Here is an 18,069-nt window from a genome sequence, read left to right on the forward strand (position 1 = left end):
TCATATGCTCTCCCAACTGAGCCGACCAGGTATCCCATAGACTAGAATCTTTAATACATACGGTAACTATTTTTCCTTTAAATACTTAACCAAGGTCACAAATAACTAATAATGATGAATAGAAATAGTAGCCAGCTTTTTTCTCATATATATCTTGAAAGACTTCATTTCAAGACACAAAATGTTTAAATTTTTCTGCTTTGGGTTTTCTTTTTTTTTTTTTTTCTGCTTCCGGAAATTCCCTTCAACTTAACCTCTGTTTATATGTAAAGGACACTTCCAACATCACCAACACTAACATCCTTATTTGAAGACTCCTATGACTTGAATAGTCAATCGTCCTTAATACAGCAAAGATATGCCATTTTCATCTTTCAGAGTATATTTAAACATTTGCGTTTGATGCCTACAATTTTTTTATTTTCACTGACTTTAAACACTTAATCTTGTTTTATTATATAGCAAGCTTAATTCAGTTTTCAGTCGTAGTCATAGCACCTTTACAATTAAAAAGATGATTTTTATCTCTTCCCAGGAGAAAAGCTGTTCTCCACATAAGATATGTTGGAAACGACTGAATAATTTTTTCTTGCCATTATATGAAAACGATCGGAGGCACTTTTAAATAGTATGAAAGAAGCAACACGGCATTGTTTACTAAATCCTAAAAATAGAAGCGCTATTCTTCAAACTATTTAAGAGATTTATTCCTAAATGTTAATTACTTAGGGAAATATATAGCAAGTGTATTTTTCTATTATGTGTCCTATATTTTAATCTAATAAATTGGAATATATTCTATATATACGTATTTTCCGCAATGTTCCCCAGCATGTTTTTATGCATTCCAATTGCCATTAAGCTCTGATATCCTATTACATCTGAAGCCTGTACTAGTAGCCATGGAAATACAAAGATCTCTACCAAGTTCTTTCACCAGTGCACTTCTGTTTTAAGCACACGGGTGTCCATATTCATCCCTCTGCCTACCCATTTACCCATGGATTTGTAAACAGAACATAGCAGGGCTTAGATTCATAAACATAATAAGAATAAGCAGTTGTATATATGAAGTACCTAAGTTATAAGCATCTATAGGAGAAATATAACCAGTGTATGAATATATACACATACACAAAACAGTCATATCATCAATATTCTTACAGAAACGTGATCACTTACTCAGCACGGTGGGGTGGAAGTTCATCTGGTTTTTTATCCTCTTCTTTTTCCCTAGGATCTTTTAAAACAAAATCAACTAAAAGAAAATTGAAAAGTTCTGATAAATAACCTGATGTGGATTATATTTCCAAGCAATTGCAAAACTAATTCCACTAAAATCAATCACTATGTCATCTAAAATAATGGAGCAGTTTGTGCGTATGACGACTAAAGTGGTTATGAGAAAACCTACGATGTCTGTGTCTTTATGAGTGTATGGGCACTCTCCTAAGAGCAGGTCTCTATTATTTCACTTGAGAATAATAATTGGTCTTAAGATGACATTTCCTTCATAGCAACTCTACCAAAAGTATTTTCCGCTGAAGGGCAACAATACAGAATCCTAACAGTCTGCTTTCATTGAGGAAACTTAGGTATTGCTTTGTTCTCTTCAAAGTTGCGTAAAAGCATAAAACATAAATCAGCAGAAGGAGCTATGGTCCTTAATCCAGTTCATCTGCCCTTGAAGATGCTCTTTCTAAAACGCAACTGTGCCGTCACCCCTTTGCTTGAGGTCCTTTGGTGACTCACTAACCTTGATCCCTTTAAAAAGGGATGGAAGGCCCTTCAGATACTGGCCCCTCCCAAAGGCACCCTAGGCTTCCGCCACCACCATGCTTGCAGGCCTCAAGAGCCCTTCGCACCATTTTCTTCACTAAGTGCACCCCCCTTAGTGTTGGGTCTGTGTTTCAAGAGGGTTCGGGCATCTCTGGAGTCGGTACCGAGTCAGGTGTGAGCTTCTCTCCCTTACAGCATGTTCTCTGTTTCCCTCCTTACCTAGCCTACTGCTCTACCTTGTGATGGTGATTTGTCCACTTCCCTCATTACAACAATGAACTCTTTGGGAGCAGAGATTTGACTTTTTATTTTTATGTTATTTTTTATGTTATGTTATATTTATGTTATGTTAATGTTTAAGATTGAGTCTTAAATACAGTCAATGCCCTCCCACCCAAAAGGCCCCCGAGACAACTCCAAAACATGAGGATTTCTCCAGCTCTTGAACACGGCATCAATTATATCAGCTTTCCAATCACACTTCATTGGAGAATTTTTTTTTTTTTTTTAAAGAGTATAGATTCAAAGGCCTGTCTCCGGAAATCTTAATTCAGATGGATTAAGAAAACAGTAGGTCTGGTAAGTCAGCCTTAGAATCTAGTGGTCCGTATCAGGAATCAGCAAACTTTTTATGCAAAGGCTTGATTATAAAGATCTTCAACTTTATGAGCTACAAGGCCTCGATCACAACTACTCATCTCTGCTCCTGGAGCTCAAAAGCAGCCACAAACCATATGCAAATGAATGCGTAGGACTACATTCCAAAAAAATGTTATCACCAAAACAGGCAGTGAGCCAGACCAGATCTGTGAGCTGTAGTTTGCCAACCCCTGGGTCCGTAGCAACAATTTTTAATTAATCACCTTCTAACCTGTGAAATCAATAATATTAATGCTAATTAAATGATTAGCATTTTATAATTTCCTCAGTTCTGTCCATTACTGAGTGGATATAACCCTACAAAAAAAAAAGTTTGAATTTTTTGTTTACTTTATAATGAAATTTCCTAAGATCTTAGGCAATAAAATAGCAATGCAAAAAAGCAGAATAAATATAATAGTTTCAAGTATAGCTACTAACTTTCAGTTAGTAAGACATATTCAAATTAGGAAGGAAAAATACAGGTTTACCTATGGATTTTTTTACACTAAGAAGATAATCTTCTCTCATTTCATCGGATAATACAAGTATGCTATCGGTGAGGACTTTCAGATGTTGGGGGACTAAATTCAAAACATGCTCTAGCCAAGAATCTTCCATTGGGGCTACATGGTCTGTATCAATTCCATGGTGAATGTAATAGTAGTATCTCTGCATAAAGAAGATGGAGAAAATTCAGATGGGTTTAGTCCTATAATGAAAGAAGTCTGTTCATCAAAAATAAAACTGCTGAGCAAAATCAAAGTTGTAGGAAAACTCAAAGTATTTACAAATCATAAAAAAGTATCTTGTGTAATTCATGGAGACATTATTAAAGATCCCCTAAATTTAAAAAAATATAGGATACTTCATGAAAACTAAAGCTCTTATCTTAGTTCATAACTACAATGTAAAACATCAAGTTCTATTACCAAATATATGATGTGTTAAGAAGAACCCATGCTGAAGCAGAATTTAGTGTTTTATAAATGTGTGAAAATGTGGTAAATTGGTTTTGGGCCTTTTCTTATGGATAATCGAGTCGATCTTACAAACTGCGAGTGACTCAGTATTCCTACACAGTAAGTTCAGAAATCTAGGACAGGATTTAGGAAATTTTCAATCGGCCGATTAATAGTCAATCTTACATGTGTACATAAAATTACATGTGTACATAAAATATTCACTTTAAGACATGATAGTATTAATCTAACAATAGACCTTTAACTTTCATATATTTTCATAAATTTTTGCATGTCACCTATTAGAAAAAATTTAAACAAAGTATTTTTTCAAAATACTTCAAAATTAGCAATGTTCAAGGCTTTGATGTTTACCTTTTTAAAAATTCATCTGTATTTGATATATTAGAATAGTTCTAAAGTTACGATGCTTTATAATGTATACATTACATAACTAAAATAGTTTCTCACAGAAAAATAAAGACACGTGAAAGCTCTACAAGACTGGGGCTCATTCTCACAAATGGAGCCGGTAAACTTGAGATTCTTTCATTGTGGTCTCCGACGGCAAAGGAAAGAAGGATTTCCCCCCAATATCCAATCCAATCCAAGAGCAATTCTGTAGAACTCCCCATTTACTCCTCTGTCCACAGAGTTCCACAAGAGAGGAGCACAAAATAATCTTAAACCTTTAAAATTATCTTCAAGTGCTTCCTTTACATTCAATTATACAGACAAAAGAGCTCATTACCAAGATGTCTTTCTCTATTGCAGATGTGGTCGGTTTTGGAAATGTGCTTTCATCCGGGCTAGCTGAGTCTAAGGCATCTTGTTGCCTAAAAAAATGATAAACACACTATTTGATTGTACGTGAAGGGCAGTTAGAATACACATCAATGGATACACAGTTGACCCTAGAACAACTCAAGTTTGAACTGTGTAGGTTCACATACACTTTTTTTTTTTACAGTACAATGTTGTAAATATATTTTCTATTATGATTTTCTAAATATTTTCTTTAGCTTATTGTAAAAATACAGTATGTACTATGTAACACAAAAACATGTGTAAAATGCCTGTCTATATTATCAGTAAGGCTTCTGGTCAACAGTAGGCTATTAATCTTAAAATTTTCGGAGAGTCAAAAACTATACGTGAATTTTCAACTGTAGCAGGGGTCAGTGCCCCTAACCCCTAAGTGTTGACTGTCAAAACCTCAGGACTGTCTTCTACTAAATCTTGAGAACAAAATGAATTGTCGAACATTTTATTAGTAGCACATATCACACATATTTGTTTGATACCACATTGCTCCTAGAACCCTTTCTCTTTATTCATAAACAGATAGTTCTATTGGAAGTGATTGGCAAGACCTAATTCAGAGGCTACATTCTTCTTGATGGGCTTTGCTCATTCTTCCTCATTACTCCAAACTCAAGCTCTCTCTGAAATTTTATAGGAGTGCTCTTGCATTATCGCTAAAATATGTATGGTTATTTATAAATAAGGGATTTAAAAGAACACCAATGGAAAAGATTTTAGATGTAGTTTTCAGATACATTCTTAAAAAGACCATTTCTCAGATATCTAGAAATATCCAGTACAAGCTAGCAAAGAGTAACATTGCTCATATGTTCCTGTATATTATTGGCTAACTGTCCATAAATGGACAATGTTGACGGCTATAATTCAGTTCAAACTCTATACCAGATACAAGCCACATTTTGTGACTTCTCCTGGGACACCGTTGTGGAAAAAGACCTAAGTCATATCTTCATGAAAAATAAGAAGTGGTTCTGGGATAGCTTTAACTTCTTTATCATCGAATGTGTCATGCTCTGGATTCCAGCTTCACGTGGGATGGCTACAGGTCAGTGATGCTGTATAATAAAATATCCCCCCTCCACTAACTGCCAGTGAGTGGGAACCAGAGGTTTACTGATTATCTGTCTGAGATAGCACACTAAGACAGGTGCCACGATGCATCTTCTAAATTATTTCATCTTTTACAAATCCAGGAATCAAATATTCTGTGAACTTTACCATCATTATTTTCAATTATATGGAACAGAGAAAAGAGTCAATTCGAGGTCTCCTTTTAATTCAGAACATAGTAGGTGCTCAATAAATGTTCATCAAGTGAGGGAATAAGGATATAAAAGGAGCAATGGAAGATATTCTGTAGTTGGAGCAAGGAGGGTTAATTATTCTAACTACAAAAGTAGTCTTCTCATTATTTCTGTCGTAATGAGTTACTAATGTGACAGTAAGAGACGTCAGGAATCGGGACATCCACATATAGATTCTGTTACCCTAAAGTGCATGACCCTAATAACTGGGTTGTTCTTTTTTTTTTTTTTTAATGGCAGAAGTGTTCATGTTATTTACCTTGCTGCACCTGGAGAATCCAACAAGCTTCATCCTCTGTGTGAGTAATGCCTGCCTAAAAGAGCGCAGCAAAGTCAGGGTAGATGAGGAGGGAAAAGGTTGGGGGCTACGGGAGTGGCTGCAGAAGTTTCTGCAGTCATCACAAAGATCCTTTCAGCTCTAAAACTCCAGGTATTCCATCCTAGGGCTACAGGCAAAGATTCTGCTGGTGGAAAACAACCATAAAAACTTTTTATTGATCACCAGTTAGGCCCTCAATAGTTTCACAGACCTTTTCTCTAATCCTCACACCTATTGTTAGAGGAGACAGAGAAATTATTCCCACTTCACAGATGAGAAACTGAATGTCAGATTAAATAACTTCCCCTTTGTCACGTAGTTAATTAAGTACAAAAAATGAGGATTTGCCCGTCCATGTGTGCTTCCAAACTGCCATGCTCTTTCCAGCAGAACAATACTGCTTTCAGGAATAAATCAATATGGGAGACACTTTACCTGACTAAAGAGAAAATATGATGTGCCTTATGTCCTGAAAATGAAAAAATATTGATTTTCTCTTTATTAAATCAATAGTGATTTTGCGTCAAGATGGTGGCAAAAACATCACTTTTTCAAGTTTCCTTGTGAAAATGGTAGTAATTTTAACTAATGATTGTAAAGAGACTAGAGGGCCATCAGTTGAGGAGATATTTCAACAAATTTCTGGAACATGAAAAGAAGAGAGGGCAGATAAAACAGAGTTAAAAACACCATAGGCCCATAACTCAGGCAGGAAGGCAACCAATCTGCCCAGGAGATCTGGAGAAAAGGTTCTGGTCTTGTAGTCAGCAGGTACCAAAGGAGAAAGGAGTAGAATGGCTGAAAATAAGGAATTTTTCTGAACTTTATACCAGCAAATTAAACTTAAGTGAAAATAGATTCCTAAAAAGCAAAAATACCAAACATGACTCAAGAAGAAATAGAAAATCCGAATAGATACATATCAGATAGTAAACTAATTGAACTAGTAATTAATAATCTTCCCACAAGGAGAACTTCAGGTCCAGATGGTTTCAAAAAGTTCTATCCAGGGGCCCCTAGGTAGCTCAGTCAGTCAAGCACCTAGATTGTTGCTTGTTCTTAGCTCAGGTCTTGATCTCAGGGTTGTGGGTTCAAGCCACACGTTAAAAAAAAAAAAAAAAATCTATCAAAGGAGGAAATACCAATTCTACCTAAACCCATTCAGAAATCAGGCGATAAAAACACTTCCCAACTCATTTTGAACCTTAAAGCCAGACACGACAATGAAAGTACAGACCCATATCATTCATTAAGACGACAGACTTGAAAATCCTTAACAAAATATTAACAAATCAACTCCAGCAACACACAAAAAGCATTATACATAATGACTAAGTGAAAGGAATCCAAGCTTTAACATGAAAAGCAATTAATATGACATACTATATTTAAAAATTAAAGGACAAAAACCAAATTTTCATTTCAGTGGACACTGATAAGGCATTTGACAAAAATCCAGCACTCATCTATGAAAACATCTCTCAAACAACTAGGAAAAGAAGGATCTTTTTCAACCTGATAAAGGGTATTTTTAAAACCTACAGAACATCCTGCAAACACATGAAAGACTGAATGCTTTTCCACGAAGACTGGGAATTCCACTATCACCAATTCTATTCAGTAAAATACTGAAGAACCGAACAAGTGCAAAATGGAAAGTGAGAAAAATGAAAGGCATCAGAGAGGGAGTAAAAACTGTATTTGCAAACAACATAACTGTATATATAGGAAATTCCATGGAATCTTTTAAAATGCTGCAGAACTAGTAACCAAGTTTATGAAGGTCTTAGGATGCGAGATCAATAAGTAGAAATCAATTGATATTTCCTATATGCTAGTAAAGAATACTGAGAAAAATAATTCCATTGACATCAAAAAAATACTTAAGATATTTTTAAAAGAAATATAAGTTCCAAAAAAAAAAGAAATACAAGTTTCATACATTAAAAAGTACAAGACATTGCTAAGAGCAATTAAAGAAAAACTGAGTAAATGAAGAGAAATAACATGTTTATGGGCCAGAAGACTCAGTATTATTGTAATGACATCCCAAAATTGACCCATCGATTCAATGCAATGACTACTAAATCCTAGCAGGCCTTCCCCGCACCCCCGCCCCCCAGAAACTGACAAGCTAGTCTTCAAATATGTGCATATGAAAATGCAAAATACATAGTATTGTCAAAACAATTTTGAAAATGGCTAATAAATGTTGTGGACTTAAACTATTTTCAAAGTTTACTATAAAGCTCAAGTGATCAAGACAGCATGGTAGTGATGTAAAGAGGGACATATAGACCAATGGAACAGAAATAGAACCCCATATATGGTCAAATGATTCTTGACAAAGGTGCCAAGGTAATTCAATGAGAATAGACTTTTCAACAAAGAGGGTTGAAACATTTGAATATCTATATGAAAAAAAAAAAAATCAAACCTCAACCTTAGCTCATACCAAGGACATGCCATTAAACTAAATCATGTACATAAATGTAAGAGCTGAAAGTATAAACCTTCTAAGAAAACATGGAAGAAAATCTTGTGATAGGAAAGGATTTTTAGATATGACACCAAAAACATCAAAAAAAAAGAGAAATTTGATAAATTGAGCTTTGTTAAAATTTAAAGCTTTTACTTTCCAAAAAAATACCACTTAGAAACTGAAGAGATAAGAGAAAGGGAAAGAAAATATTTGCAAAGATAGATCTGATAAAAGATTTTGTATAGGAAATATATCAAGAACTCTTAGCATGTATCAATAGAAAGATAATCCAATTTAAAACAGGCAAAAGATTTAAATAGACACTTCAAAGAAGTTCTGTGAATGTCAAACAACCACCTATGATCATTAGGCATTAGGGATCTAGAACTTAAAGCCATAATGAGATAAAATAACACATCTACTAGAAATGGCTAGAATAGGCAAAACAAAACAAAAACCAAGGATGTGGAAAAACTAGAAACCTCTTCTCACACTTGGAAGACAGTTTCAGCAAAGTCTTTGAAAATTAAACATATCCTACTATACAATCGAGCATTTCTACACTTTGGCATCTACCCAGAAGAAGAGAAAGCACATCCACGGAAAGTTCAGATGTTCAGAGCAGCACTCTCCAATAGCCCAAAACCAGAAACAATGAACAAAATGAAAGGATTAAAAAAAAAAAAAAAGATTTTATGTATTTGAGAGAGAGCATGCGAGCAGGAGCAGGGGAAAGTGAGGGAGGGGGCGGGTAGGGGGAAACAGACCCCTCCCACCCTACCCCACCCCTTAGCAGGGAGCCCAATGTGGGGCTGATCCCAGAACCCTGAGATTACGACCAGAGCTGAAGGCAGCTGCTTAACTGCCTGAGCCACCCAGGCACCCCCGAGGATTTTAAAAACATACATATTGTATGATTCCATTTAGATGAAATTTTAGAAAAAGAGAAAACTATACAAACAGAACACAGATCAATGACTGCCTGCAGCAACCAGTAACAGAGAGAATTAATTGAAGTGTGCATACTTTTCAAACAGATGATAGAAGTATTCTTAATCTAGATTTTGGCTAAGGTTGCACAGCCATAGAAATTTACTGAAATTCATTCGATTGTACATTAACCTGGATGATTTTAACGGTATGTAAGTTATAGCTCAGTAAAGCTGTTTTTAAGCCTATCTAAAAGGCTTTGAAAAATAAAGTGTTCAGGAAAAAGAGAGAGAGAGAGAGAGAGAGGTTGACAAAATACAAACACAGATTGCAAATAAAGTAATAATGAATAGAGTGATGTAGGCTTCTCGTCAACAATAATACGTCATGGTGGCTACAGTTGATAGTATTGTATTTGATGATGGAAATTTGCTGAGAGTAGAACTTAGGTGCTCTTAAAAAAAAAAGCTAAACATGTGAGGTGATGGATGTGTTAATTAACTTGATTATGGGAATTCTTTTACAATATATACATATACTCTCACATTGCAGACTTCCAATATATTTTAATTTTATTTGTCAATTATACCTTAATAAAGCTGGGGGATATAATACATGCCAAAAAATACTGGTTCGTATTTTTCAATCTAATGTTTTCAGATGTAAGGTAAAAATCATGACTATCATTTAATTTTGTAGCCAGCTTCGTCATTAATTCAAGAATAAGAACAGAGAACTTTACAGAGATGAGAGTCTCAACTTTACTCCTCATAGATCCTCACTGAAACAACTACATGAGGATGAACGTCGGCAAAAAAGAAAATGCACCCACAAGTGAAGAGTGGAATACAAAGAGAATTGTCTTTAAAAAAAAAAAATGTTTTATTTATTTATTTATGAGAGACACAGAGAGAGGCAGACACACAGGTAGAGGGAGAAGCAGGCTCCATGCAGGGAGCCCGACACAGGACTCGATCCCAGGACCCCAGGATCATGACCTGAGCCAAAGGCAGACGCTCAACTGCTGAGCCACCCAGGCGCCCCCCAAAGAGAATTTTCTAAAGAACTAGAAAACACATTAGTAAACCTAAGTGTTAAGGGAAAAAAGTGTGGGGAATTTAAGGACTTGGCAGAATGAAAAGTATTAGAGAAATATTGGTAGAAATAAGATGCAAGAATGATCACATGGAAAATGCAAAGGAAAGTTTAGAGCTAAGTTAGAGCGATCCGAGACCCCTCTGTGTTATTCAGGGGGAAGTCTGATAAAAATTGAATTTTAAACTTTAAGAAGTATAAACTGCAATATGAGGCTTTAAAAATATGATGGTAACCACTAAAAGAATAGAAATGTTTAATAGCTTTTAAGCCAATAGAAATAAAGGGAGAAGAGAGAATTTGATTCAATAGAGAAAAAAAAAATAAGCCAAGGTAACATATAGTAAATAGAAAGTACAAAATAAATCGGTAGAAGCACGTATATATAAGAAATACCAACCACTACAAATGGGATTAGATGTGCTATTAAAGCATAGAAACTCTAAAATTGAATTTCAGTATGTCCAGCCATATCCTGTTTATAAAAGGCATAGCTAAAAAAGTGACATAAAATGGCTAAAAGGAGACTGCTGTTTCTTATAACAACAAAGATAATCTGAAAAAAACAATTCCACTCCATAAATATTGGATAACAAGACACATTCCTTTTGAATGCATAGCCGAGCTGACAAAAAAGAAAGGAAACACTAGGAGTTAAAAAAAAAAAAAAAAAAAAAAAGGAGTGGCAATCGGCAAAACCCTGAGGCCAGGCTGCTCCTCTGGGGCCCAGGGCGGTGGACCCTAAGGCCCACGCAAATCAGGAGGTCAGGTTCTGAACAGAACTGAGAGAAATGGAGAATTCAAAGTGAGACCCCCTCTGTGAAGCTGAAACCCAGGACGGGCTCTACCCTCAACCAGAGAAGGCCCAGAAATGACAGGCACAGGAAGTGGCTTCGAGAAACATCACCATCTGTCTCGGCCAGATTTCTGGGTAGAAAAAGAAAAAAAAGTTGCTTCCAAGGCTTTGCAACCAGAGGCGTACCTGACCCTTGGTCTTGGGTTTTGATTGTACCCTGTTTGTGGGATGGGAGTGCTTAACCCAAACAAGCGACGTAAGTGGGCCCAGCTGGTAAGACTCCAGTGGCCACCAGGGAAGGCAAACTCCAGAGCGCTCTAGCAGAGGCACACACCCACTGTCCGGCTGCACGGGGCTCCCACAAAATCCCCTTGCCCTTTGTAAGCACACAGTAAGCACTGTCCCCCCTTGGGGATCGCCATGGGGCCAGCCAAGTACCATATGGGGACCATAACACAGGGTTCCGCGGGGTAGCTATGATGCAACATGTCATGAGATCATGGCCCCAGCTCGCTGTGTGGGGGCCTCGAGAGTCACACAGAAAGGAAGAGGAGGCGAAGCAACCAGCATGAAGCAGTGAGGAAAAGAGTGAAGAGGAATCAGTGACTTGGGTCCACTTTATCCTTCGTAATGGACCTACAACTCAGACAGGGCGAGCCTGGCCCTGTTCACACTGCTGATCACTTCGAACTAATTCCTCTTTTTTCTGGACAAGGAGACCCCCGATACCAGAGAAGGTGCCACATCGCCTGAGTTGATGAGATGAGGGGGGAAAAGACTGCCCCGGATCTCCCACCAGCCGTCGTGGGCCTCACCAGGACCCCCAGCCTTTCCACTCTCCCAGCCAACATCGGGATTAACAGCAGGACCTTTTCAGCTCATGATATTTCAAGGAGGGACACAAGGTGAAGCTCCATCTTTCAATCTTTATGTGTACCCTGACCTCACTCCAACAGGCTTTAAGGCGTTCTTAGAGGTGCACAGAAATTTTAGACTTTTAGATAAAAAGTTCCTCTGGGCTCTACCGAGGGGGGCACACACTGATTAGCTTACAGGACTTACATGATGACGTTAACAAGGGTGCTTCTAAAGTTTTCTCGTTCTTTATGTAGAGATTTGCTCCTGGCTTTCAAAGTAGGTGGTCCAGCATAATTATCATCATTTTGATCCCGTATTTTGCCCTTTTTTCCAAAGTGTTCCATGTATTCAGCTTGAATTAAAAAAAAAATGAGTTAGTCATTTTAAAAGTAAGCTGGACTATGTAAGTGGTTAGAATTAAATGCTAATGCACTTATCAAAAAAAAAAAAAAAACTACACACTATAAGTTATCAAGTAACCATAAGCACAGTTAATCTTCTTTCAGTATTAGGAAGTTAAACTATTCTTGTTTTATATCATCATAATAGAAATCTCTGTTTCAAGGATACTTAATATATATTTTGATTAATATGCTAATAAACTTTAATTTTCCATTGATTTGCATAAAACCTTTTTAAAATGAAGATTAAAATTATAATTAAGAACAGAATGCAAAACTATCTCAGAAAATTTAAAGAACCACGATGAAAAAAATGTTAATATTCAATGTAATCAATCTGATGAGTCAAAAAAATAAAAAGTACAAAATGTGAAAATGAGTAATTTGGAAGCAACATTTACAACTTATTTAACTCCCTCTTAGAAAAAAAAATAACTTCTTAGTCTAATGTAGAGAATTCTGACTACACTAAATCAAAGTTTTAATATAAACACCCTCCAATTCTTAAGATATTGCCTTTTATAGCGTTTACAACAGCCTGAAATAATTAAGAACTGGAATCAATTATTTTATGAAGGAAAACATTTGGGATAAGTTTTTCTACTTGGTATCAATGTCATTTCAGTTTTACGATTTCATTACTCTGAACTAAATGTAGGATTTTTTTTTTTTGTCCCCTCTCGAAAATGTCCTTAAATCTAATTTGGAATAAAGTTCTTACCATAGGACTGTTCATTTTTAACAGTAAACTGTTCTGGAATATCATCGTCCTGTTTTATCCTCAAATGGAATGATGGAGCTGCCTGCTGCCACTGGGGCCTTGTACTTACCTGAAATATGAAATTTAAACAGCATTAATAAAACAAGATTGGGGTGGGGGGGACCTTTTCTCATAAAATGCGTGTTTATAAACACACACATTTTCTCAAACAAATCAGGGCGTTGGAAGAAGGCACACTCAGCAGCAATTCTTATTCAAGCCTGTGAGTGGCTGTAGTGTGTGACATTTGTGACATTATTGAAGGCTCTGTGCTGGTGTGGGGTGGGCATCTCTTCCTCAACACTGGGGTGCTGGTTCCCCAGAGCCTACTCACTCCTCAGTGTTGGCAATGACTTTTAAGCCTTCCGTCTTAATGAGAGGAACACTCTGTGGGTCTCCACCACTAATGAGCTTCTCTGCATTCCAGCTGCAAAAGACCATTCTGTTCTCATGGCTTTGAGTGGCTCTAGATTTCTCTGGCACCTTGCAAATCTATTCCACAGCTTAAGGCAGGGTTCGTGAATTCCTATACCTACAAGAGCCGGGTGGGTGCCCTAAAAGAGGGAGGAAGGCTAGTGATGAGAACTAATTGGCTCTCAGCTTCAGTGCTGGGAAATGATAGAGGGTGGTGGGGACTGCGGCAGATGGCAAGATACCCAGGTCTTCTAAAATGACAGCAAAAATGAGCTCAAGCCCATTATTGCAATACCAGCACACACATCCACCGCTGCTGGGATCTCGGACTCTTAATAAACCCAGATGGGTGGGTTTTACTAACTTTTAAAAAAAGACATTATTTATTTGAGAGCAAGAGCAGTCACAAAGGGGGGGGGGGGCGAGCAGACTCCCTGCTGAGCCCTGAGCCCCAGGCGGGCCTCAATCCCAGGACAGATGGGTGTTTAAGGTCAAAATTACGTTTTACTGACAACGGAGTCTGCGTCCTCCTTTCAGATCCAGGCCAACTTGAAAGCCCATACTTTCACTGGCTTCTTCTTCCTAGTTTTACTCTGTCCAATCTTCTACTCCTGCTTTCAAATAAACTTACCATACACAAGTCCTCATGTCAGGCTCCTCTTTCACAGGAAAACAAGCTAAGACAACTTAAAAATCAATGCTCTTCCCGCCTCCTGTCTGCCCTACTGTTTCTGTACTCTTGTCTTTCTCTACCAAGGATTTAGGATTTGCGGGAACACTATGAGCGAGGGGTACAAAAAGGATCAAGTCACCGGCTGAGACTGGGAGCTACCAGTGCCAAGTTATCCTTGATTTCAACTACAGGGATCACCTCCAGAAGCATGAATTTCTGGAATGAAAAAAAAAAATCACTCTAGGTCTCAACTACTGCTAGAAAATCTCACCCAGGTGCAAACCTTAATATTCAGATGAAAATACTTTGCTATGTTTTCATCAGTGGATTTTTAAAAACATCTCTTAGAAATATTTCCTTCACAACACACGAAACTGAGAATGCTGAAAAAATATTAAGATACAAATAAACATAAAGCCAGGTTGAAAGCAGCCAACAAACGCATTTTAGACTATTAGACGCCACCAACAGGAAAGGATTATTATACAACTTAGCCACTGAATAGTAAATAAGAAAGTTAGGTTTATATTTCTAAACCCATATACTAACAAGACACACACACTAAGGGCCTTTTTTTTTTTTTTTCAGTTTAAAAATGTGTTAAGTTTTTAAAAGAAAATGCCTATTGTACCCTTGTCCTTTAAACTAGAAAATTTAAAAAAAAATAAAATAAAATAAACTAGAAAATTTACGGTCGATTTTATAGAATGAGGGAAAGCATTCTACGGCTCCATTTTGCAGAACTTGGCATGATCAACTGGCATCATCCATAAAAACCTATTTTTAATTAAAATTTGTATTTTTTAATATTCAAGGTAACACTTAAGAATATTAACTCAAGTTTCCCAAGAGAAAAATTGCTATCCATTTTCAGTTATCAGGAATCTTCCCTCCAAAAAGCCACACAAATTCAATTTTATACTCGGTTTGTAGCTTTTAAATTATCTTTTAAAAAAATAATGCTTTAGATAAACCTTGAAAACATTATGCTAAATAAAATAAGCCAAGCATTAAAGGATAGGCACTGTATGGTTCCACTTATATGAGGTACGTAGAATGGTCAAATATGGAAAGTAGAATGCTAGCTGCCATGGGCGGGGGGGACAGAGTGGGGAACAGAGAGGTATAATGGATGCAGAGCCTCACTTTGCAAAGATGAGAATTCTGGAGATGGATGGTGGTGACGGTTGCACAACCATGTGAGTGTACATAATGCCACCGAACTGCGGTTCAATTACAAATAATTAAAATGGTAATTTTATGTTAGGTAAATTTTATCGCAGTTAGAAAAAAATATTGTTTACATTGAACCTCCACTTAAGCTCCACTTCCAGTCACAAGAGCACAATTCAAAAGCATTAAGCTCAACATAATTACTAGTAAAATCATGGGTAAAAATCTATTACAGTGAAGTATATTGTACCCAGCACTTACCAATTGAAAATGCCTCTGAATTGCTTCTACCATAGGACAATGATAATTTATAATCATAATTTTTTTTAAGATTTTATTTATTCTTGAGACACACAAAGAGGCAGAGACGTTAAGTAGAGGGAGAAGCGGGCTCCCTGTCAGGAGTCCAATGTGGGGACCCTGGGATCACGCCCTGAGTCAAGGGCAAATGCTCAACCACTGAGCCAGGCGCCCCTAATCATAATTTTTAGAAAGGATACCAAGATCAGAGGCCTCTTCTGCGGCATAGCATTTCGGCGCTGGATGACGTAGCTCAAAGAAACTCTTTTCATTCTCAAACTCAGAAACAGCAGCTCAGAAAGATAAATGACCCTTTCAGATCCTGAGGCTGCTAGTGACAAAGCCGTAAGCTGAGGCCTCATTTCCTGACTCCAACACTGATAAACTTGCTGCTGGTCCATCTTGGAAATGCCCTTATCCAGAATATTGAAATACTCTCGACATACTAGGAAAGTATAGCTTACAGTTAGTTTAAGATTGTTCTTTTTCCTGATATGTGCTCCTTGTAGAACTTCTCCATCAGAACATAATCAAATGGAGCACAAAATTCAAAATCAGATGCCCAGTTCCTTATTTACAAGTCTGAAACCATGTTTTCAAAAGGGCAGAGATCCAATGAGAGAATGTAGGTAAGTTACCGTAGCCAACTGTGGTAAAACTCTTCCTGGTATCTTGGGTTTTTCTTTGGTGGCTGACTTATCCTGCATGAAAACACGAGAAAAACGGTTTACTCTTAATGTCACAATTGATTCACTCAGCCAATTTTACAGAGGGTCTATTATAAAGTAAAGCACATTATCTCAAACACTTAGAGACCTATTTCCATTACTTCTACATTTCTCCACGCTTGTCTTTGAAGGACCTCCTCTGTAGCAAGGAAAGACAGGAAAGTGGCATCCCACAATACTTAGAAAGCTTTAAGGAGTGTGCAAAACTTTTTATCCATCACATCTTTGGAGAATGGATCTGAACCTAGTGACTGTCAAGGGCTTACCCAGCTCTACTACCCGTCTCTATCACTGAAATAGCATTTTTGTTCCATTGACAACTGTGATGCTCCACTTCCTACGGTAAAAAGGCATTCTAATGTGCTCTCCAACTGCCATAACTTGTACTTTTCAGAGAAAAAGTGTTGCTGTCTCCTTTGAGTAGAAGAGAAGTGCAGGGTAGGAGTTTCATCCATGTAAGAGGAAGCGCTGTTGAGAATGCTACTTTGATCTGTAAAACAGGACGCATGCTGTGGCCACTCAACTCATTGCCTCTCAGCATCAGATCTTTACTTTTAACCCAGTTTGCTGGCGCAGTGTATAGCTCTTTCCCAAACATAATTAGTAGGACTTTCACTCTCAATGGCATCTAGGTTTGGGTGAGAAATTCTCTTATTTATCATGCAAGGCCATTTAAAGAGTTATTTCATAAATGGTCCTGGCAGCAGTAAACAAGGTATATGAAGAAGACCCTAAGGTAGGCAGTGAGAATAGTTTAGTGGCTTTTTAAAATCTAGGCAACGGGAGATATGGGCCTTGATTTAGAGAAAATACTAGAACCTGAAGGTCACCACAGCGTTCTTGAACACACGGTTTGATCATACTGTTCCCTGGTCAGAAACATCAAAAGCTCCCTATTAAAGCAGACAAGTCTTCATCACCTTGGTGTTCAAAGCCTCTTCAATATGCCCCAAACTACCTCATTTTCCAGCCTCTCTTAGCTACTCTGTAGCCATATGACCCCTGCTGGCTCTTGAAATGTGAGCACTGACAGGACATATATGAGCTACTGTGCTTCTCCAGGCTCTCCTGCCCCTGTCACTGGAGTGGGGGGCCCCATGTACCCACTGACATAGCTAGAAGGTGGAAGAGGACTGCCTGGCCCATATCAGACTTCATGCAACTAAAGGCAATCTCTGTTGGGTTAAGTCTCTAGAACATGGGAGTCTGTTATATTAGCTAGTATTAACTATGCTAACAAACCGACCCACCAGTATGCCTCTCAGTCTTTTCTTGTTACAGTCCAGTTCTTTCTTCAGGACCAAGGTCAAAAGTTTAGATTTTTCTCTTTTAGTTCCAATTAAATATGTATCGCATGCTTTGGGTAATTCTTATTGTTTAAATCCTGTCTGAAATATAATTTGTGTATGTGTGTCCTACTCTCCCACCCCCTCAATCTCAACCTACTAATTCAGTCTTCCAGAACTGAATAAATGGGCTTTTTTTTTTTTTAAGATTTATTCATGAGAGACACAGAGACAGAGAAAGAGGCAGAGATATAGGCAGAGGGAGAAGCAGGTTCCATGCAGGGAGCCTGATGTGGGACTCGATCTCGGATCCTGGGATCAGGCCCTGAGCCAAAGGTAGATGCT

At 37.5% G+C, this 18,069-nt stretch overlaps 1 protein-coding gene across 1 annotated transcript in view; it reads right to left on the reverse strand.

Annotated features, from left to right (window-relative positions):
• DNAH7 (dynein axonemal heavy chain 7) overlaps nt 1-18,069 on the reverse strand; it is a 241,874-nt gene that overhangs the window by 210,726 nt on the left and 13,079 nt on the right. Inside the window, 6 exon segments of the mRNA XM_025442048.3 lie at nt 1,183-1,258; nt 2,910-3,090; nt 4,132-4,216; nt 12,194-12,341; nt 13,112-13,220; nt 16,349-16,411. Coding sequence (XP_025297833.3) covers nt 1,183-1,258; nt 2,910-3,090; nt 4,132-4,216; nt 12,194-12,341; nt 13,112-13,220; nt 16,349-16,411 — 662 coding nt within the window.

This window comes from Canis lupus, chromosome 37, assembly GCF_003254725.2.
Source record: "Canis lupus dingo isolate Sandy chromosome 37, ASM325472v2, whole genome shotgun sequence".
NCBI lineage: Eukaryota > Metazoa > Chordata > Mammalia > Carnivora > Canidae > Canis > Canis lupus.